This window comes from Podarcis melisellensis (genome assembly GCF_964234715.1).
Source record: "Podarcis melisellensis genome assembly, chromosome: 8".
NCBI classification, from domain to species: domain Eukaryota; kingdom Metazoa; phylum Chordata; class Lepidosauria; order Squamata; family Lacertidae; genus Podarcis; species Podarcis melisellensis.
This window is the reverse complement of record NC_138540.1, coordinates 80,823,677-80,845,088: the sequence shown is the minus strand read 5'-3', so window position 1 is coordinate 80,845,088 and position 21,412 is coordinate 80,823,677. Positions and strand designations below refer to the sequence as shown.

The 21,412-nt window shown below is 46.8% G+C and overlaps 1 protein-coding gene and 2 long non-coding RNA genes across 3 annotated transcripts in view; 1 reads left to right on the top strand and 2 right to left on the bottom strand.

Moving 5' to 3' along the window:
* LOC309376272 overlaps positions 1–21,412 on the top strand; it is a 152,813-nt gene that overhangs the window by 71,477 nt on the left and 59,924 nt on the right. The window lies entirely within an intron of this gene.
* Positions 1–21,412, bottom strand: part of TMEM145 (transmembrane protein 145) — a 41,421-nt gene that overhangs the window by 1,141 nt on the left and 18,868 nt on the right. The window contains exons 5-14 of the mRNA XM_081922161.1: positions 14,279–14,380; positions 14,107–14,191; positions 12,335–12,406; positions 11,437–11,505; positions 10,522–10,602; positions 10,125–10,203; positions 7,439–7,532; positions 5,740–5,912; positions 4,923–5,043; positions 3,567–3,767 (exon numbers count right to left, since the gene is read on the bottom strand). Of these exons, the coding sequence (XP_081778287.1) occupies positions 3,567–3,767; positions 4,923–5,043; positions 5,740–5,912; positions 7,439–7,532; positions 10,125–10,203; positions 10,522–10,602; positions 11,437–11,505; positions 12,335–12,406; positions 14,107–14,191; positions 14,279–14,380 (1,077 nt within the window). The remainder of the gene's footprint in view (positions 1–3,566; positions 3,768–4,922; positions 5,044–5,739; positions 5,913–7,438; positions 7,533–10,124; positions 10,204–10,521; positions 10,603–11,436; positions 11,506–12,334; positions 12,407–14,106; positions 14,192–14,278; positions 14,381–21,412) is intronic.
* On the bottom strand, positions 2,132–3,448 carry LOC309376267. Its single transcript, XR_014171135.1, has 2 exons — positions 2,489–3,448; positions 2,132–2,249 (listed from the first exon to the last, which is right to left on the bottom strand). It is a non-coding gene; the product is annotated as an uncharacterized lncRNA (long non-coding RNA).

The window sequence follows — 21,412 nt, the reverse complement described above, 5'->3', positions numbered from 1 at the left end:
GACCACAGAAATAAAGGACCCCAAACAAACCAGAAGCAACTGAATCACAAGGACAAGGAGGGATTCAGGGTTTACAAGACTTAGCGCAGGCACATGCAAAGGGACTGGCAAACAAGTCAATTCTGAGTTCTCTGCTTTCTCATCTGAAGTTCAGCTCTCATCATTTCCACATCAGTTTGCGCATATATATATATATATATATATATGCTTTCGTAGATTTTCACGGGTACAGGAATGCAGGTTTTGGTGTCCTCGGGTGTCTTCCCGTGTAAAAGTTGGGGTGTCTAGGCGACGTTTCGACGAGGTCTCACTCGTCATCTTCAGGCTGGTGCTTTCGGCTTCTTGTTACTGGAACAGAGCAGGATCTCAGTGTTTGAGTTCCTATAAATACTGTTGAGGGGGTGTGGTGTATAGCCTCCAATGTTCTGGGCAGAGAGGAAGTTCCCAGGCTAGTGTGCCTTTTCTTCTTTTGTTCCTTAATTACTTGAGGGATATCTTGAGTGATTTCTTGAGTGATATCCTGAGTACCACTTAGGTGGGTCATTAGGTGTGGATTAGTTGCTAAAGTCTTTGTGTCTTGACCTCTTGAACTTTGTGAAGAGTTTTTCTGAGAAGATGGCTGTACTGCACTTAGTTGTGCTCTGGCTTGGCTTCGTGTATAGGGGCGAGCTGTGGTTTTGTGGCCTGTGTCAGCCAGATCTGTGTAGGGATTGCAGGGGGGTGCAGCATCCGGAGGTGCCACCATGGTTTGGCTACTGGATGGTGTCTGTAATTTATCTGTGGAGAGGGTCTGGGTTTGGGTCTGGTGTGGTTGATTGGTGATGGCGTTCTGTGTGCCTCTGGATCTGGTGTCAGTTTTTGTGGGGAGGGCTAATTTCCAGATGTCTGGCAAGCGGGATGTGTCGTCACGCTTGTTCATGTTGTGAGGGTGTTTCTCTATCTCGATGGCTTCCATGATTATTCTCTTGTGGTGATGTTCCATGTTAAAGAGCAATTTGGAATCTGCAAAATTAATTTCGTGTCCTGTTTCTTTCATGTGTTGGAAAAGAGAGGAAGTTTTTTCTTCTTTTTTGACGGCATTCTTGTGTTCTGCGATACGTGCATTTATTCGTCTGTTTGTTTGTCCAATGTACGTGGCTGGGCAGACTTTGCAGGGTATTTCATAGACCCCTTGGTTTTCCAACTGGATTTTATCCTTGGGGTTTCTGAGGATATTGGCTATTTTTTGGTTGGTGCAAAAGGCTGTTTTGATATTGTGTTTATGGAGGATTTTGCTAATTTTATCTGTAGTGCCCTTGATATAAGGAAGGAGGGCCATGCCATTGTTTTCTTCTGTGTCTTGGTTTTTGGGGGGTGTTTCTTTTTGGATTAGCTTCGTAACCCTGTTTTGCTGGTATCCATTGGCAATTAACACATTTGAGAGATTCTGTAACTCAGTTGTCAAGTGGTCTTTGTCAGCCAGGCGTTTGGTTCTGAAGATGAGAGTCTTGGCTACGGAGTTTATTTGTGCAGGGTGGTGGTGTGATTGTGCATGTAGACCCAGACCCTCTCCACAGATAAATTACAGACACCATCCAGTAGCCAAACCATGGTGGCACCTCCGGATGCTGCACCCCCCTGCAATCCCTACACAGATCTGGCTGACACAGGCCACAAAACCACAGCTCGCCCCTATACACGAAGCCAAGCCAGAGCACAACTAAGTGCAGTACAGCCATCTTCTCAGAAAAACTCTTCACAAAGTTCAAGAGGTCAAGACACAAAGACTTTAGCAACTAATCCACACCTAATGACCCACCTAAGTGGTACTCAGGATATCACTCAAGAAATCACTCAAGATATCCCTCAAGTAATTAAGGAACAAAAGAAGAAAAGGCACACTAGCCTGGGAACTTCCTCTCTGCCCAGAACATTGGAGGCTATACACCACACCCCCTCAACAGTATTTATAGGAACTCAAACACTGAGATCCTGCTCTGTTCCAGTAACAAGAAGCCGAAAGCACCAGCCTGAAGATGACGAGTGAGACCTCGTCGAAACGTCGCCTAGACACCCCAACTTTTACACGGGAAGACACCCGAGGACACCAAAACCTGCATTCCTGTACCCGTGAAAATCTACGAAAGCAAATATATATATATATATGTACTCCTGAAAATTCATCCGCATATTAGTTTGAATTTCTTCCAATATACTCATTTTTGGCAAAACAATTTCCCCTAATATAATGTCTTCTTGTATTTCCCCTCCTAAATACAGTCATACCTCTTGTTACGTTCAGTTCAGCTTACATCTTTTCAGGTTGCGTCCCGCAGCGACCCAGAAGTACCGGAAAGGGTTACTTCCAGGTTTTGCCACTCGCGCATGCACAGACACGCAAAATGACATTATGCACAGAAGCGGTGAATCGCGACCCACGCACGCGTGAGTTGCATTTTCAGGTTGCGAACAGGGCTCCGGAATGGATCTAGTTCACAACCAGAGGTACCACTGTAGGTGCATTTTTATGTATGCATTACAGTAGTACGCATTTTTAGATATGCTACTTGGCTGGAGAACAGCACTGCAGAATTAGGAGATGTGTGGATTTTGAAGAATGGCTGCATTTATGTTTGTGTATTGTGGCCTGAGAGTGAGAATTCGATAAATTCGCCTTTACGTGCAAAAAGAATCCAATTCCTCTCCCTTCCTTAACTGTACAGCAACTCAGAAATGCACCCAAGCCACATAAAGCAGCCCACGGTGAGATTTAGAAGCCTCCTGTTTTTTCGCCACTTCTCTAGTACAGCAAATGAAATGGGGGAAAAGAATCAGGATGGGCAAGTTCTTGGCCAGCCACAATGCACAGTTGGGGAGCTGCACTCAGCATGGCGGTTCATGAGTAGCACAGACCTAGCCTCGTGCAAGAGGAAGGGAGTAAACCAGATCTGCCTGCTTGGTTTAAACCCACAAATCTGTCAGCTGGAAGCCTTTGTAAACCAGATGCATGGAGGAAGTACGGAGGCCAGGTAGTTTAAGGGTGTGAAGTAGGGTGGGCAGGATTTTAGGACCATCATCTGATGGGAAATTTGGGGGGTGTAACTGGGGGCAAAATGCTTTGAAGCAGAAGCAACAGGGAGGCTGCTCCATCAGGTGGCAAGTTTGGGATTTCTTGTGCAGTGAGACAGGCTTCTTTGCCGGAGGCCTGGTGCCCCAGCTGGGCAGGGGCCTGTAGAGGAGAAAACAGCAGGAGAACCTTCCTGGAGCCCCTCACCAGATGGGTGGTTGTGGGGATTCAAAGAGGAAGGGGAAATCCATGCACTTTCCCTGGGCTCCTTGGAGGAAAAAACAGTGTGGGATATAAAAGCAATGTGCAGAGCCCAGGGAAGCAGAGCCTGCACCTCCCAAAGGAGTGGGCGGATTTCTAGGGAGATTGAGTGACCTCTGCCTCCAGAATCCAGCTGCCATCCAGAGGAGAGATGCATCCTCTTCCAGAGATTCCGTGGAGGACATTAGCAGAAGTGCTGGAAGGGAAAACCGGGGAAAGAAGGGAAGGTTAGGAAACAGGGAACCTCCTGAGCACTCACATTGCTTGAGCTGCTCCCGGTACTCTGTGGGATGGAAAAGAGTTCCGTGAAGTTGGGCACCGAGTCGCTGATGAACGTCACGTTGCCGTAGACGTGGTGCGGGAACTTGGCCCCGGACGCCACCTCCTCCACAATCCCGATCTGCGATGTCCGCACGTGGTACGGGAAGTTCTTATTGGCTGCCGAGGGCCGGGTCATGATCTGAGGAAGCAACGAGAGTGGAGGACCAAGGCCTGGATGGACCCGGAAGCTCAGCTGCCTGCATTTCCTCTAGGCCCTTAATGCCCAACCAGTAGATCGTGATCTACTGGTAGATCCCCAGCTGATCCTGGTAGATTGTGGGACCCTTATCTATTGTGGGATTAAATAAGGTTTACCGAAAGTTAACAAATAAAAACTGAAGAACTCTGGGCAATCCACCCACCCCATGCACGCTCCTCCTCCCTCCAATGACAATGGGTTGATCACTTCCAGTTTTTTTATACTGGGAGTAGATCACAGTCTCTTAGGAGTTTGACACACCTGCTCTAGGCAAAACACATCTGCTTCCTCTCTTAATTTCTCTAGCATTGCCCCCTTTTTAAAACAGAGAGAGAGAAGCGAGCTTCTAGTCCTCACACTTGTAGATACATTAGCTGAGAGGTAGAGTTCAGCAGGGATATTCAGCTCCATCTCCACCCACACTTAATGTAGGAGGACACTTCCAAAAAACTGGTCCATGAAAGAGGCTCCGTCAAGAATTGACCCCCAAATGGAAGCAGTCTATAACAGAAGGCAGAATTGACTGCTGATGGTATCAGCAGGAATGGGGAATCCGTGGGCACTCTCCAGAGGTTGTTAGACTCCAGCTCCCATCATCCCTGGCGGTTGGCCATATTGGCTGGGACTGATGGGAGTTGTAGTCCGAAAGGTCCGGAGGGCACCAACCTGGCAAAGGCTGTACTAGTAGATATCATGAGTGCATGTTATGCAAGGGAGTTACAACTGGTTTCTGAACCTAAAACAAACACCAAAAACAGAACCCATCAATGCACGCCAAGAGGCCTGCAAGTGTGATCTTTCCTTGCACCCAACCCTGGAGAAAAATGTATGAGGCGTGGGTCCCTGTATTTTTCCATCTGCAGGCAGCAAATCAGCTTACAGGGGGTGGCTTCAATTGAAAAAAAGGGCTCACAGAACAGGATCCGATTCAAAGGTCATCTCTATCTTCCCCTCACCCCCAGATTGCATTTCAGTATATCAAAGTAAGAAGTCGGGAGACCCGGTCAATGGTGTCTTAATGCGTCGTTTGGCCCCAAGAGTTTAGCAACTGCCAGGATAATGGGGGAATCCTCTAGGCTGCTGGCAGTTTCTTACCAGAAATACAGCATGGGCATAAAGGTGGATGCCCAACTGGATCCCGTTGACTATCTTCTCCCGTGCCCACTTGGGGATGCCAAAGTTGGCAATAAGCGCAGTGACTGGGACAGCAAAGAACCTGCGAGAGACAAAGAGGGCTGCTCAGGATGTGCTCCCCACACATTTTCTCCCCACTGACTCCAACAATACTCTGTTTAACTGTAGCTTCTGCAGAACTTTCCTTACCCCTTGGAAAAGCAGCCTCTGTTGTGCCAGACATTTGCATTGTGCCCAGCATACCCCCTTGTCTTCCTTCTTCAAATCTCACCTATGTAGCATGGCCGGCCCACTCATTGGACGAGGGGCAAACATCTGTCCTGACTTTGGCCAGCTGAGAGTGAGGGAACATTCGGGGTGATCAGTTACATTCCCTTAGACCGGGGTGGGGAACTTCAAACCCAGGGGTTGAATCTGGCCCTCAAGGCCTCTTTATGCGGCCCTCTGAACTCTTCCCTGGCCACACCCCTCACTTTCCCTTCCCTGAGTGTCTTTGCCTGGCTAGAATGTTCCCATGAACTCCAATAATGCCTCTTGTTTGTCTGGGCACAAGATAAGAGATGGGTGTTGTGAGTGTATTTAGCAACCAGCCAAATGTAGAAATGTAAAATTTCCATCCATTGCTCCTCCCTCTTTTGCCTCTGACCCCAACCACCAATAGCAGGTGGCCCCTGGAACGCTGTCCAAAAGGGGAAGTGGCCCTCGGGTTGAAAAGGAGGTCCAGCCCCCCCACCCAAGTTAGATTCCTTCCTCCTTAACATCCTCTACATCCACTCACCAGAGGGTGTAAGCAGCGAAAAATGGCACATAGAAGGGCTGTTTCTCCGGGAACTGCTTGAGAGTGATCAGAATGGCATAGCAGAACCAGATGTAAGCCACAAACTGCAAGGCGATCAGGCCGTATCCAGCCGGCGACTCGTAAGTGTACAGCACCTGTGCTTGATCAAAGAACTGGGGCCGAAAAGGAAGGAAGCGGTTGAGTGGGTGGGAGATGCGATTGCTAGAGTTGCACAAGCCGCAACAAAATTCACAGCTGGGGACGTGAACCACACGCCTCTAAGCACACGGAGACTTGCAACGCCCTCTTCTCTAGGCCTGGGCGAGATATCAATACATCATCCAAAAGCGGTTTGAAGTCTGTATTGTGATATCGGTTTCGTAATTTTTGACCTGCCAATATAGTGATATAGTCATACCTCATGTTACGTTTGCTTCATGTTACGTTTTTTCAGGTTGCGTCCTGCGGCGACCCAGAAGTACCGGAAAGGGTTACTTCCGGGTTTCGCTGCATGTGCAATAGCGCTAAATCACGCTTTGCGGATGCGCACAAGTGCCAAATCACACCGCGCACCTGCGCAGATACGGCGCTTCAGGTTGCGGGCTTTTCATGTTGCAAATGGGCCTCTGGAATGGATCCGGTTCTCAACCAGAGGTACCACTGTATTGCTAATCTCTCTCTCTCTCTCTCTCTCTCTCTCTCTCTCTCTCTCTCTGTGTGTGTGTGTATGTCCACAATGCAAAAATCATGATGCAGGAAAAACCATGAAGCCAGCCAATGCCTCTAACGTAGCTCCACCCTTATTTCAGACATTGTCATATCATGATGTTTAGCTGGGGATAGATCTTGATGTTGAAAACCAGATATCGCCGAGCCCTACTCTTCTCGCCATTCTCATCACACCTGCGACCTATTTTGGGAAGGTGTTTGGATGTGGACACCTCTATCGTAACAGGAGGGATGTATTCAACTAATTCCCAGAGGTCCCTGTGGAGAGGGATTGACTGTTAAAACACTCAGGGAACTATAGCTCCATGAGGGGAATTGGGGCAGCATGTTTAACAAACTACAGCACCCAGGATCCTTTGGGGGAAGAAGCCATGACTGTTTAAAGTGGCATCATAGCGCTTTAAATACATGGTGTAGATGTGGCCTAGATTAGTGAGGTTCTCAAATAGATAAGAAGAAGAGTTTGGATTTGATATCCTGCTTTATCACTACCCTAAGGAGTCTCAAAGTGGCTAACATTCTCCTTTCCCTTCCTCCCCCACAACAAGCACTCTGTGAGGTGAGTGGGGCTGAGAGACTTCAGAGAAGTGTGACTGGCCCAAGGTCACCCAGCAGCTGCATGTGGAGGAGCAGAGATGCGAACCCGGTTCACCAGATTACGAGACTACCGCTCTTAACCACTACACCACACTAGCTCTCATATAATGTTTTACAAGGACAGAATAATTGCCACATACAGGAAGAACAAGGGTATAGTCTGAGTGCCTCACTTGTAGTTCTGTAAATCATTTAATGCGTCAACACGAATGGAAGTTATTAATATTGCACTTGAGACTTCAGAGAAGTGTGACTGGCCCAAGGTCACCCAGCAGCTGCACGTGGAGGAGCGGAGAAACGAACCCGGTTCACTCTTAACCACTACACCACACTGGCTCCATCTAAGCTGCTACAAGAGTAAACAGACACTCACCTCAGCCTCGTAGATGAAGAGCACGACATGAGTGATAGTGTAGAGCGTCATGTACACAGAAAGCTTGATAGAGCCGGTGTGGCTGATCCGACCCCTGCAAAACAGGGAGCCATGAGCCAGGATTTGGGGGAAGAAGGAATGACTGCCCCACACCCCAAATCTCCCAATACCCTTTATCCATCTGGTACGCAGGCTGAGACCCTACCTGCCCACGGACAGTCTCACCAGAGTGGTGCATGCTCTAGTTATCTCCCACTTGGACCACTGCAATGCGCTCTATGTGGGGCTACCTTTGAAGGTGATGCAGAGACTACAACTAATCCAGAATGCGGCAGCTAGACTGGTGACTGGGGGCAGCCACTGAGACCATATAACACTGGTCCTGAAAGACCTACATTGACTCCCAGTACGTTTCCTGGCACAATTCAAACTGTTGGTGCTGACCTTTAAAGCCCTAAACGGCCTCGGTCCAGTATACCTGAAGGAGTGTCTCCACCCCCATCGTTCAGCCCGGACACTGAGGTCCAGCGCCGAGGGCCTTCTGGCGGTTCCCTCACTGTGAGAAGCGAAGTTAAAGGGAACCAGGCAGAGGGCCTTCTTGGTAATGGCACCCACCCTGTGGAACGCCCTCCCATCAGATGTCAAAGAGATAAACAACTATCTGACGTTTAGAAGACACCTGAAGGCAGCCCTGTTTAGGGAAGTGTTTAATGACTGATGTTCTAATGTACTTTTAAACTTTTGTTAGAAGCCGCCCAGAGTGGCTGGGGAAACCCAGTCAGATGGATGGGGTATAAATAATAAGTTGTTGTTGTTGTTATAAATAATAAGTTGTTGTTGTTGTTGTTGTTGTTGTTGTTGTTGTTGTTGTTGTTGTTGTTGTTGTTGTTGTTAATCTCCCCTGTAAATGTTATCCGCACTAAATGTACTCTTCTCATTCCTAAAGTTTCAACTGCAAATCTTTTGACTGCTCAGTTTTCCAACATTCCTCTTTCTTCCCCCAGTCAACAAACCCATGTCACTTATAAGCCAAGTGCAATGCCAATGATTCTCTGACCAGCATCACAATTTGTCCAGATGCTAATTTGTGTCACAGGCCTGGACTGTTTTAGGCCTGCCTGTCCTGCCCTCTCTGTCCCTCAAAATACCCCTTGGGCTCTAAATGGGCAAGGCACATCGAAATAGTTTGCTTCACTTCCTCTGTGTCCCATTGCAACCTCTATTGCCTTCCCTTTGAACATCACATCATGACGTGGGCACAAACAGAAGTATTCCCCATTTCTGACCTTATCGGGGACAAGGCACCCTTGGACTAGAGAGACTCAATAAAGTATGAGACAAGATACATGTGCTTTGTGCACTGCTGCTAACATGGTGTGTACATCACTTCCCTGACCGGCAGCAGGAGCACTTTGAACGCAGAGCGTACAGGAGGTGTGTACACAGAACGTAGCTTGTCATTTTAAGGGCTTTACCAGTAGGGGGCATGTGTAGCCTGCAGAAATCTAGCGGCTGTCTCTGTGGTGCAGTCTATTTAATTTTGTTTTTAATGTTTTGGGGCACTTGCAGACAAGCTGTTTAAACTGAGCTTTCATCCTGATTTGTTTGCAGAGAGATTAGATGACACCAGCTATTTATCGTACATTTAAAGCACCCTGATACCACTTTAACAAAAAAAATTCCTTCCAGTAGCACCTTAAAGACCAACTACAGTAAGTTAGTTCTTGGTATGAGTTTTCGTGTGCATGCACACTTGCTTCCCTCCAAAGAATTATGGGAGCTGTAGTTTGTTAAGGGTGCTGAGGATTTCTGGGAGACCCTCCGTCCCCCTTGCAAGGCTACAATTCTCAGAGAGATTTAACCATCAATCCCTCTTCTCAGGGAACTCTGGGAACTGTAGCGCTGGGAAGAGAACAGGAGTCTCCTAACAACACCCAGCACCCTTAACCAACTACAGGTCCCAGAATTCTTAGCTTAAAGTGGTATTATGACACCTTAAATGTATGAAATGAATGGGACCTCTGGTTTGCTTGCTGGGAGGTTAGGCAATGTTGTGTCAGAGAAGTGTTATCCCTGTGCACTTTTCCATCAGCTGCCACCAGTAGTTTGGGGAAGTGGGTTTGTAACGCAAGACCTCCTAATCCACTATAACTTTGCAACCAGAGTTTGTCTTCCTGTCTGTCTGTCTGTCCGTCTGTCTGTCTGTTGGTTGATTGAATTTATATACCACTCTATACCTGGAGGTTTCAAACCCGGAGTTTGCCAATGTGTGATTGAACTGCATCTGAATTTGGGATCTGAGAACAAATAGGAGCTGGGATAGCTCAGTTGGCAGAGCACAAGACTCTTGCTCTTGGAGTCATGGGTTTGAGTCCCATGTGTGGCGAAAGATACCTGCATTGGACCTTCATGGTTACTTCTAATTCTACAATTCTATGACTAGAAGCATCTTGCCTGCAGGATGTTTCTCCACACCGAACGACCCTCTCACAAAGTTGCTTTTCATTTTTTGGAAGACATGGCACCGAGTCTCAGTTATCCGTGTTTGCAAGTGAAGCAACTCACCCGTCAATCACAGCCTTTATGGATCCCCACACCCTCCCACCAATTATTCACCACTAGGCAATACAGCCCCATCCCACCCTGACTCATTGGAAGATCTGTCCCCCTTTAGTCATGCTGGTACCTGGTGACAGTGAATCCTTTCCCCAGCAGGATAAGCATCAGGAGGAAGATCAGGAAACTGACTGAGAAAAGGAGCTTGGCTAGAGGGAGGAAGGAAGGAGAAAGAGAGAAAAGGAGAAATGGAGTTAAGCCCAGGCCATTGACAGGGTTCTTCTGGAATATGAGAATCAAAAGGGTCCAAGTGGCCCAGGATTTTTATATGGCCTTTAAATAATGGATCAGCGAGGAAGGGGCAAGGGATACACCCTAGGATACATACTAGAAAGAACGATACGGAATGGCCAACAACATTCATTGTTTCCCTTCTGAACGGCTGCAGGACTGTAATTGATAAGCAACGTCCAAGATGGCAACTTTTATGTGGCCCTGCTCACACTGTATTCCCCCTTCATACCTACCCAAGATCTTGAGGCTGCCGTTTCCAATGCCGTCGCTCGCATACTGGCCCCAATATATGCAGAAGAACATCAGGCTGAGCACTGAGAAGAAGAAAAAGGGAGGGAGGAGAATGCAGCAGGTGGCAAGTGTTGTGCAATTGCAAAGGCAGAAAGAGGATGGAGGGGTCTCTTTCCTGCAGGGTCTCTTTCCTGATCCCTGGCAACTGTTCTTTGTCTTCCAACTGTAAAGGTAAAGGGTCAAGGGGCCCCTGACCATTAGGTCCAGTCGCGGACGACTCTGAAGTTGCGGCACTCATCTCACTTTATTGGCCGAGGGAGCCACGTACAGTTTCCGGGTCATGTGGCCAGCATAACTAAGCCACTTATGGCAAACCAGAGCAGCACACGGAAAGGCAGTTTACCTTCCCGCCAGAGTGGTACCTATTTATCTAGTTGTACTTTGACATGCTTTGAACTGCTAGGTTGGCAGAAGCAGGGACCAAGCAACAGGAGCTCACCCTGTAGCGGGGATTCGAACCGCCGACCCTCTGATCTGCAAGTCCTAGGCTCTGTGGTTTAACCCACAGCGCCACCCGCGTCCCCTCCAACTGTATCAGCCATCTAATCCCAATCCCCATCTTTTGGCCTCTCCTTCCATCCCTTCCGACACCCTTTTTCCCTGCCAAAAGCATTTCAGTGAACTCCGAACCTGAATGCACAACCCTAAGCCTTTGGGGGCAGGAGACAGTACACAGTTTAACTGGAACGCACCCTATGTATATTAAACCACCTTTGGAACTACACAGTAAAGGGTGGGCTATAATAAATGCCAAATCAATAAGCAAGTGAAAACAGAAACAAAGCCCAGACACTGGTGTCAGCAACTTGGTGGGTTGCTTTCCTCCCCAGAATGTGCCCTCCCTGCCTAGGACTCACCCTCCACCCCAGCCGCCGTCATGAACATCTTGTAAGTGGTGTGGAGAAGTTGCCGTCCCTTCAAAAGATCTAGGAGGGAACGAAGAGACAGAGAGGGTCACGGAGACAGAGAGACACAGAGACCAGGGGGCCGTTGGCAAAAGTATCCTTGGCTTTTCGCTGCCCAGCGGAACACAGCAACGAGGCCTCTCTCCCTCACTTCATTACCCGGGACTCATTGGAGATTGGGTTTCTCTTAGAAATTCTTCTTCCGGAGCCAGCGGTAGGTAATATTGGGAACTTGCCATGGCCCATATTCCTGCGAAGGCCCGCCGTCCCATCATTCTCTGGAGACACCTGACCCCGCAGCTCCCCCTCCTCGCTGTCAAGCCTTTCCGTCACAACACCGATTGGAGGGGCTACTCCCCCCTGCCTCTCTACAGAGTGATGCCCCGTTTGCCTGGGCACTGTAAAGATAAAGGTAAAGGGACCCCTGACCATTAGTCATGACCGACTCTGGGGTTGCGGCGCTCATCTCGTTTTATTGGCTGAGGGAGCCGGCGTATAGCTTCCGGGTCATGTGGCCAGCATGACTAAGCCATTTCTGACAAACCAGAGCTGCCCACAGAAACACTGTTTACCTTCCCGCCAGAGTGGTACCTATTTATCTACTTGCACTTTGACGTGCTTTCAAACTGCTAAGTTGGCAGGAGCAGGGAACGAGCAATGGGAGCTCACCCCATCGCGGGGATTCAAACTGCTGACCTCCTGATCGGCAAGTCCTAGGCTCTGTGGTTTAACCCACGGCGCCACCCGCGTCCCTGCATGGGCACTGGGGACTCTCAAAATAAGTCACACTGCATGAGAAACAGGAAGCGTTGACCCAACTGCATCCAGACTGGGACTCTTTGGTACTCACAGCCAAAGTAGCAGGAGATGATGAGGATCAGGATGAAGATAAGCAGGAAAGTTATGTCTGTCTCCAGGATGCCTGAGAAGAAAGGAGACAGCAGATTCAACAGTGGACATGGGAATTGCCTTATTTTTTTATAATAATTTTTATTAATTTTCAATTATAATCCAATAATAGCTTCATTACAACAATGCCAAATTATAATACAAGTACAAAGACCAATCATTCAAATACCTAATTATATAATTTAGGTGCGCCCCTCCTGTGTGCTACATTTGATTGTTTGATGATTTTCTTTATTTCTGCGTTCCAAAATCTTATTCATTTCAATTGCATTCCGATCAAAACAATAATCCCTTATACAACAACTGTAATATTAATAACTTCCATTCATGTTGACACATTAAATGATTTACATTTAGAGAGGCACTCAGACTATACCCTTGTTCTTCCTGTGTGTGGCAATTATTCTGTTCTTGTAAAACGTTATATGAGAGCCAGTGTGGTCTAGTGGTTAAGAGCGGTGGACTCGTAATCTGGTGAACCGGGTTTGTGTCTTCGCTCCTCCACATGCAGCTGCTGGGTGACCTTGGGCTAGTCACACTTCTCTGAAGTCTCTTAGCCCCACTCACAAACACAGAGTGTTTGTTGTGGGGGAGGAAGGGAAAGGAGAATGTTAGCCGCTTTGAGATTCCTTAGGGTAGTGATAAATCGGGATATCAAATCCAAACTCTTCTTCTTCTTCTTATCTATCTTTTCCCGGTTGCTGCCGTTCTCCATCATGCCTTGGGCGGAGCTGATATCCTATTGTAGTTTCATAAATTTCTCCACCACTCCATCCCTGGCTTTGTTGTTTTGCAACTTTAACAACAGCTGCGAAAATAACTCTGTCCCAATAAATAACCTGTTTTCACCCTTTTCCCTCTCAGCCTGGGAAGAAGAGTGATCAGTTGAACTGCAGATGACTCAGTAATGAACCTTATCAGTTCCTTGGCAAGTTTGTGGATCAAAGGAATTTGTGAGATGAAAGAAATTGCCTTGTACCACTCCAGTCTGGAGCTTCAAGGTTATCGCTGCTGTGTGAGGGCTGCTGCTGCTGCTGAGGAACTAGAATTGCCTGTCTGGGTGCCTGATGGCTGTTGTCACCTGCTCAACATCAGGTAGTTTAGGCTGAGAGATGCCTGACAGGTGCAAGCTAATGCTGTTTCATGTTGTTGTTGTTGTTTAGTCGTTTAGTTGTATCTGACTCGTTGTGACCCCATAGACCAGAGCACGCCAGGCACTCCTGTCTTCCACTGCCTCCCGCAGTTTGGTCAAACTCATGCTGGTAGCTTCGAGAACACTATCCAACCATCTCGTCCTCTGCCGTCCCCTTCTCCTTGTGCCCTCCATTTTTCCCAACATCAGGGTCTTTTCCAGGGAGTCTTCTCTTCTCATGAGGTGGCCAAAGTATTGGAGCCTCAGCTTCACGATCTGTCCTTCCAGTGAGCACTCAGGGCTGATTTCCTTCAGAATGGAGAGGTTTGATCTTCTTGCAGTCCATGTGACTCTCAAGAGTCTCCTCCAACACCATAATTCAAAAGCATCAATTCTTCGGCGATCATACCTGCTTTCATACCTGCATGCAAAACCGAACTCTGGTCTCTAAGTTCCTAGCCCAGTAGTCTAACCACTCTGACACACACTCTCTCTGTCAAGCCTCGGCAAACGTGCTGTAGGATTTCAGATTCCTAGAATCTGAACTTTGCAAACCTGACGTGAACTAGCAGGGAACTCACCGAACTCGTCAGCCGAGAAGTGCCGCGTCCAAAGCGATTTGCCGTTGGTGAGGATCATCTCATACTCCAGTTCCAGCCCATCGCCCTGTGAGAGAGCAGTCAAAAGTCATTCTGATCTTAGGGAACTAAGACAGAGCCACAAACCCGAGTGGGCGGGCGTCATGAGACTCACCCCACACTTGCTGAGGGCCACATACCACCAGCGCTCACGAACCGAGCGGAAACTCCTGCCGCTGGCGCAGCTCAAGTACCGCACCGAATTTTCTGTCACCAACTGGAAAGAATAATAACACGAATAATTTTATCATTTGTACCCTGCCTATCTGGCTGAGTTGCCCCAGCCGCTCTGGACAGCTTCCAGCATATATAAAAACATAATAAAATATTAAACATTAAAAACTTCCCAATACGGGGCTGCCTTCAGATGTTTCCCGCCCCTAAAAGTCAAATAGTTGTTTATCTGCTTATAATAATAATTTATTATTTATACCCAGCCCATCTGGCTGAGTTTCCCCAGCCACTCTTGGCGGCTCCCAATTGAGTGCTAAAAACAATACAGCCTTAAATATTAAAAACTTCCCTAAACAGAGCTGCCTTCAGGTGTCTTTTAAAAATAGGATAGCTGCTTATTTCCTTGACATCTGAAGGGAGGGCGTTCCACAGGGCAAGTGCCACTACTGAGAAGGCCCTCTGCCTGGTTCCCTGTAGCTTCACTTCTCGCAGCGAGGGAACCGCCAGAAGGCCCTCGGCGCTGGATCTCAGTGTCCAGGCTGAACAATGGGGATAGAGACACTCCTTCAGGTATACAGGACCAAGGCCGTTTAGGGCTTTAAAGGTCAGCACCAACACTTTGAATTGTGCTCGGAAACGTATTGGGAGTGTTATGTGGTCCCGCCGGCCACTCCCAGTCACTAGTCTAGCTGAAGCATTCTAGATTAATTGCAGTTTCTGGGTCACCTTCAAAGGTAGCCCCTTTGAAGGTGACATCTGTTTGACATCTGATGGGAGGGCATTCCACAGGGAGGGCACCACTACCAAGAAGGCCCTCTGCCTGGTTCCCTGTCACCTCACTTCTGTTGCTATCAAAGGGTTAAAAGAGTAGCAGAAACGCTCTAATCACTGAGCAGCTGGAGGTCATTAGGCTTCCAGGAACATGAGTCTGTATAAATAGTCCCCCTGTTTGTTTGTTCTCCCCCTTCTCCCTTTTGGGTGTGTGTTTTGCTGAGATGTGTGATTCGTCGCCAGGGTTGTTTTTTGGTGTTTTGTAAATAAACCTTTTTTTTGATTTACAAACCGCATGCTCCAGGACTCCTTTTTGGGAAGATGCTGCCTCTCCTGCCCTTCTTAGCTGCTGCGCGAAATCCTCTGCCGTGGTGAGACTTTTAAAGAAGGAAGTGCACTGGGCATTTACATTAAACTAATTAAAGTTTAATGGGACAGGTTATGGATGTTTGTACGTCAAGAAGGAGATAAGGAGAGCAGTTCAGAGTGATTTATGCAAGGACTGGAGTGAAGACAGAAGCGGTTGCCGACAACGAAAGCCTCCAAAGCAGCTTGAGTCCTGCAACGTGCCTAGAAAAGTTTTAAAGAGGCACTGCGCAGTTTGTACTCGCTGGAAGACGTCTGATTCCTCAAGGAGCCACCTCAGCAGCTGGGAGACGGTCTACAGGTGTGTGAGTATCGTTCCTAAGCCCCAGGGAGGATGGCAGAGTCCCAGGAAAGTTTTACTGTCCCGTTTACGCGACTCAATGGGAAAAATTGGCAAGATTGGAAGGCTAGAGTAAGGGTTTGGTTGCAAGCAAAAGAGTTGTGGAGCTGTACTGAAGCACCGCCTTTACAGGCAGCTGCAGACGCGTCTGCAGAAGCCAAAGCAGCAGCAGCAGCTTCACAGAAACGCGACAGGAAAGCCCAAGGTCTACTAGTTTTGGCAGTGGGACCAGAGCAAATGCCTTATGTTTCTGAGTTAAAGAACACGCATGAGGTCTGGACGGTTCTGCAGCGGTTAAATTCCAGAAACACTGCGGGGGCCAAGATCCATGCTACAAGATGTTTGTTTGATTTACGTCTCCAACCGGGAGCGTGTGTGAAAGAACATATTGCCAAAATGGTGTCTGCCTTTAATCAACTAAGACAGCTGGGCATTCCTTTCTCTATGGAGCAGCAGTCATACATATTGTTGTCTTCTCTTGATAAAAGCTATGAGACTCTAGCTCTAACTTTGGAAGCTATGCCTTCAACTGAATTAACCCTTGAATACATTTCTTCTCGGCTTGCGGATGAACAGGATAAAAGGCAAAGAGAAAGAGGTTTGTCTTTAAAGGGGAGTTATGCTGTGCCTAAGAGTGTTGATGCTGAGTTTGAGCACACAGTAAATGCTTTTGCAGCTAGACACTGTTTTCGCTGTGGTTCCCCTTCCCATCTAATCAGGAATAGCACACGTGAACCTGGTCAAGACAGCAACAAGGCCGTTACCCCTAGTTACCAGACAAGGAGTTCCAGGGGACGTCGAAGAAGAGGAGGAGGTCGTGGCTACTCCCACAGCACACAGCACATGGCTTCAGCAATGGCGTTGATGCAAGGGCGTGGCCAAGGCAGCAATCTACGCTGGTTGATCGACAGTGGTGCATCTCACCACCTGGTGGCGCCATCTAGTGTACGTTTGCAGAATTGCAGACATTTGCAAACCCCTAAAGTTGTGACAATGGCAGATTCAACTAAACGTTCCTTAGAGACTGTAGGCACAGTGTTCTTAAATTGTTTGCAAACAGAAATTGATGCCTACGTGCTAAAGGGACTGAAGGGGTGTATTTTGTCTGTGTCAGAACTTGATAGAAATGGGTTTAAAACTGTGTTTGAAAATGGGGTTTGCACTATTTCAAAGAATAACGTATCTCTTTTGCAGGTGGAATGCAGAAATGGGTTATATTATTTTGAGACAAGTCCAGATGAAGTTGAACAGGTTCATGCTGGTTGTGTGAACACGCCTACCCATAATTCTTGTGTTCATTTATGGCACCGCCGTTTAGGGCATATTAATTTTCAGTATGTTAAAAGGCAACCTGAATTATCAGAAGGGTGCAAATTGAACAAATGTACTAAGTATTTGGATTGTACTGCATGCAAAAGTGCGAAGGTTCATAGATGCAGCTATCCCAGTTCAGATAGGAAATCTGACAAAGTATTCCAACTTGTGCATATGGACCTGTGTGGCCCAATGCCTGTTGCTAGCATGGGAGGTTCGAAGTATGCACTGTGTCTCTCGGATGACAAAACAAAGGTTACATGGTTTTTTCCTCTCAAAACAAAAGCAGATACTGCAGAAACAGTTAAAAATTGGGTTCATGCGGTAGAACTTGAATTCGGTACTAGAGTACTTGCTTTTCAGACAGACAGAGGGTCAGAATTTACCGGGTCTGTGTTGCAGAATTTCTTTAAGAAAAAGGGAATTAAGCATCGTCTGTCTACACCTTATTCCCCCCAAGAAGGAGGCGTGGCCGAACGTAAAAATAGGGTTCTGCAAGAGTTGGCAAACTCTATGTTGTTTGATGCTAAACTTCCTCAGAGTTACTGGGCGGAAGCCTGGCAGGCGGCTACTCATATTCTGAACCGAGTATATAATTCGGTAATTGATACTACGCCTTATTTTGCTTTATATGGGAAGAAGCCCAAAGTTAATTACTTTCGGGTGTTTGGATCTCAAGCCTATGTACTTATCCCAAAAGCGTTAAGGAAAAAGGGAAGTCCAAGGGCTAGGAAACTCATCTTTTGCGGGTACGAACCACATGCCAAATCTTGGAGGTTTGTGGACCCAGGTGGGGATACTACAAGAGTGGTCCTCAGTAGGAGCGCTGATTTTTGTGAGCAGTCCGGATGGACTCACTTACACGCTAACCCTGACATTTTGAGAGATGATTTAGGCATTCATGCTGAGAAAGAAAGTCCAGAGAGTGATGAGCCAGAAGGGGATGGTGCACATGGTTCAGATGCAGATTCTGATCAGGCACGAGGTTCTTCTCCTAAGGTAGAAAAGCCAGAATCTAGGAGTGCTCCAACTTCGGCAGTCAGTAGGCCTAGCAGACAGCAAAAGCAAAGCAGGTCACCTGCAACACCAAGCCCAAGGGAGGTATCTAAACGGAGGTCTTTATCCCTAGAGGCACGTCCAGATATAAAGTCTGAGACAGATTCTGACAGCCAACGGTCAGAGGGGGCACAAGAGGAGCAATTGCGCAGGTCAAAACGCGCCACGAAGGGCAAGCCGCCAGAGCGGTTTAAGGTGACAAGTGTATACGTAAATATGGCACAGTGTGAGCCAGAAAGCTATATGGAAGTACAACAGCTTCCAAGCTCAGAAGCCGTAAAGTGGCAGGAAGCAATGGAAAAAGAGATGGCTTCAATGAAGTCTCTCGGTGTGTTTACAAGTACAGAGCTTCCGAAAGGGCAACAAGCTGTAGGTTGTCGATGGGTATATCGTTTAAAGCCCACAACTACTGAAGAGTTGCAATATAAAGCCCGGCTAGTTGCAAAAGGGTTTTCGCAGCGCAAAGGTGTTCACTATTCTCAAATCTATGCCCCTACTTCAAGATCGGAGTCATTAAGAATGCTTCTAGCCTCTTCAGCTAAGAAGGGAAATAAGCTGTTTCATTTTGATGTCAATGTGGCTTATTTAAATGCAGACTTACAGGAGGAAGTCTATATGACACCACCACCAGGTTTTGAAGGAGACAAGCCAAACCAGGTCTGGCGCCTACACAAATCCATTTATGGGTTGAAACAGTCCGCCCGTAATTGGAATTCCTGCTTAAACGATGCTCTAGAGAGCATGGGGTTCAGAAAGAGCGCAGCAGATGCGTGTCTTTATCTAAAAGGCTCGGGATGTGAACAAGAAGCAGTTTTGATATTTGTTGACGATTTATTATACAGTGGAAAGGATGATAAACTTGCACAACAATTTGCCACAAAGCTTGGAGAAAGGTTTCAGATAAAATCACTAGGCAATGTATCTGTTTATCTAGGAGTTAAAATTCAGCAAGATGAAAATGGTAACTATTGGCTTAGCCAAGAAGCTAAAATCCAGCAGTTGCTGGAAAGGTTTAAAATGAACAACTGTGCTGGTGTTAAAACCCCAATGGAGTTAAGTTACACAAAGGATGCTCAAACTGAGCAAAAGGCAGAGTTCTGTAATCCCGGGGTTTACCAGTCAGCGATAGGCAGTCTACTCCACATTGCACAGTGGACTTGGCCCGATATAACATATGCTGTCAACATGCTGTGTAGACAAGCTGAAAAACCATCAATGCATGCTTGGCAAGGAGTAAAAAGAGTTTTAAGGTATCTCCAAACTACCAAAAGCTTTCGCTTAAAACTATCAGCAGAGGGCAGCACACAACTTGAATGTTGGGCCGACAGCAGTTGGGCAGATGCTGGACCAGATAGAAAATCAGTGTCAGGAATGGCGATAAAATTTGGAAATGCACTAATTGGTTGGAGATCAAGAAAACAATCACTTATAGCTTTAAGTTCAACTGAATCTGAGTTCAATGCGTTATCAGATATATGTAGAGAACTGGAATTTTATAAGCAACTGGTACAAGAATTGTTTGGAGAATGTTCCCTACCTATCAGAGTGTGGGAAGACAATCAACCTTGTATTAAACTAGCTAAATCAGGTCAATTCAAGGCACACACAAAACACTTGGATATCCGTTATCAAAATGTATGCCAAAGTGTAAAACAAGGTTTAATTGAACTAAAGTATTGTCCAAGCCAAGAAAATCTCGCAGACGGTTTTACAAAAGCTTTGAGTCCGCAATCTCATAAATGTTTCTGTTCAGGTTTAAATTTGTATTAAGGTTGGTACAGCTCAGTGTTACGAGCGAGAGGGGGTGTTGCTATCAAAGGGTTAAAAGAGTAGCAGAAACGCTCTAATCACTGAGCAGCTGGAGGTCATTAGGCTTCCAGGAACATGAGTCTGTATAAATAGTCCCCCTGTTTGTTTGTTCTCCCCCTTCTCCCTTTTGGGTGTGTGTTTTGCTGAGATGTGTGATTCGTCGCCAGGGTTGTTTTTTGGTGTTTTGTAAATAAACCTTTTTTTTGATTTACAAACCGCATGCTCCAGGACTCCTTTTTGGGAAGATGCTGCCTCTCCTGCCCTTCTTAGCTGCTGCGCGAAATCCTCTGCCGTGGTGAGACTTTTAAAGAAGGAAGTGCACTGGGCATTTACATTAAACTAATTAAAGTTTAATGGGACAACTTCTCACAGTGAGGGAACCACCAGAAGGCCCTCGGAGCTGGATCTCAATGTCCAGGCTAAATGACGGAGGTGGAGATGTTCCTTCGGGTATACAGGGCAGACAAGAAGATTTGTGATATGGCAATCAGGTAAAACTGAAGGAGGAGCTTCTCCTTTTCAATTACCCCCGGACCATTAGGAGATGTTTTTGCTATAGGAATATCACAGGAGTCTATAGCTTAGGCCCTTGAATTTCTCCCCAAGACACAGAAACCTCCCTGTTTTCCCCAAGGGTCTTTGCCTGACTGGAATATGTCCTTGAATTCTGATCATGCCTGTTGCTTGTCGGGATGGAGGATAAAGAGGGGTGGTCGAGTGCATGTAAAAACTATTCTACTATACAAAGGTTACATTTGCATTTGATGCTCAGCCTAATTTTGCCTCCAACTCTGCCTGCCTCTGGCATGCAGCCCTGAAAATTCCCCAGCCCTGATGTAGCTGAACCGAAGACCTGCTCAGGAAGCAAATGTGAGCCCCACATTCTACGTGGAACAATATCGGCCATAGTTTGTGGGACCCCAAGCCCTGCCCGTGTACGTGAGTTTGCTATGAATTTTGTGGAGGGGGGGAAGCATCTTAGCGGAGAAAGAAACCAGAATCGTAGCCCTTGTTAAAGTAAAAAGAGCCTGCAGCTGCACAGAGAGGTTTAACTGCATATGGGCAACACTGGCTGAAATTTCAAAGGCCCAACTTACTAAGCTTGTAGGACAAGGAGGAGAACTATAAGAAATATTACAGAAAAGACTTATGAGAAGGGATTATAAGTTGTTGACTATTAAAAGTAATAGGGCAATAAATGTAAGATTAAAAGAGGAGGTTTGAAAATCATTAGGCGTGGTTGATGGAAGTCTTACGCTAAAATACCCAAATGATGTACAAGATGAGATATACGTTCTGTTTGGGAAATGTATGCAAAAAGAAATAAAAATATATTTTTAAAAAGAATGAAATAAAATTCAAAGGTCTGAGATGTCTAAATAAGATATTCTATAAGTGGAGGAGAGGTATCAGTTAGTG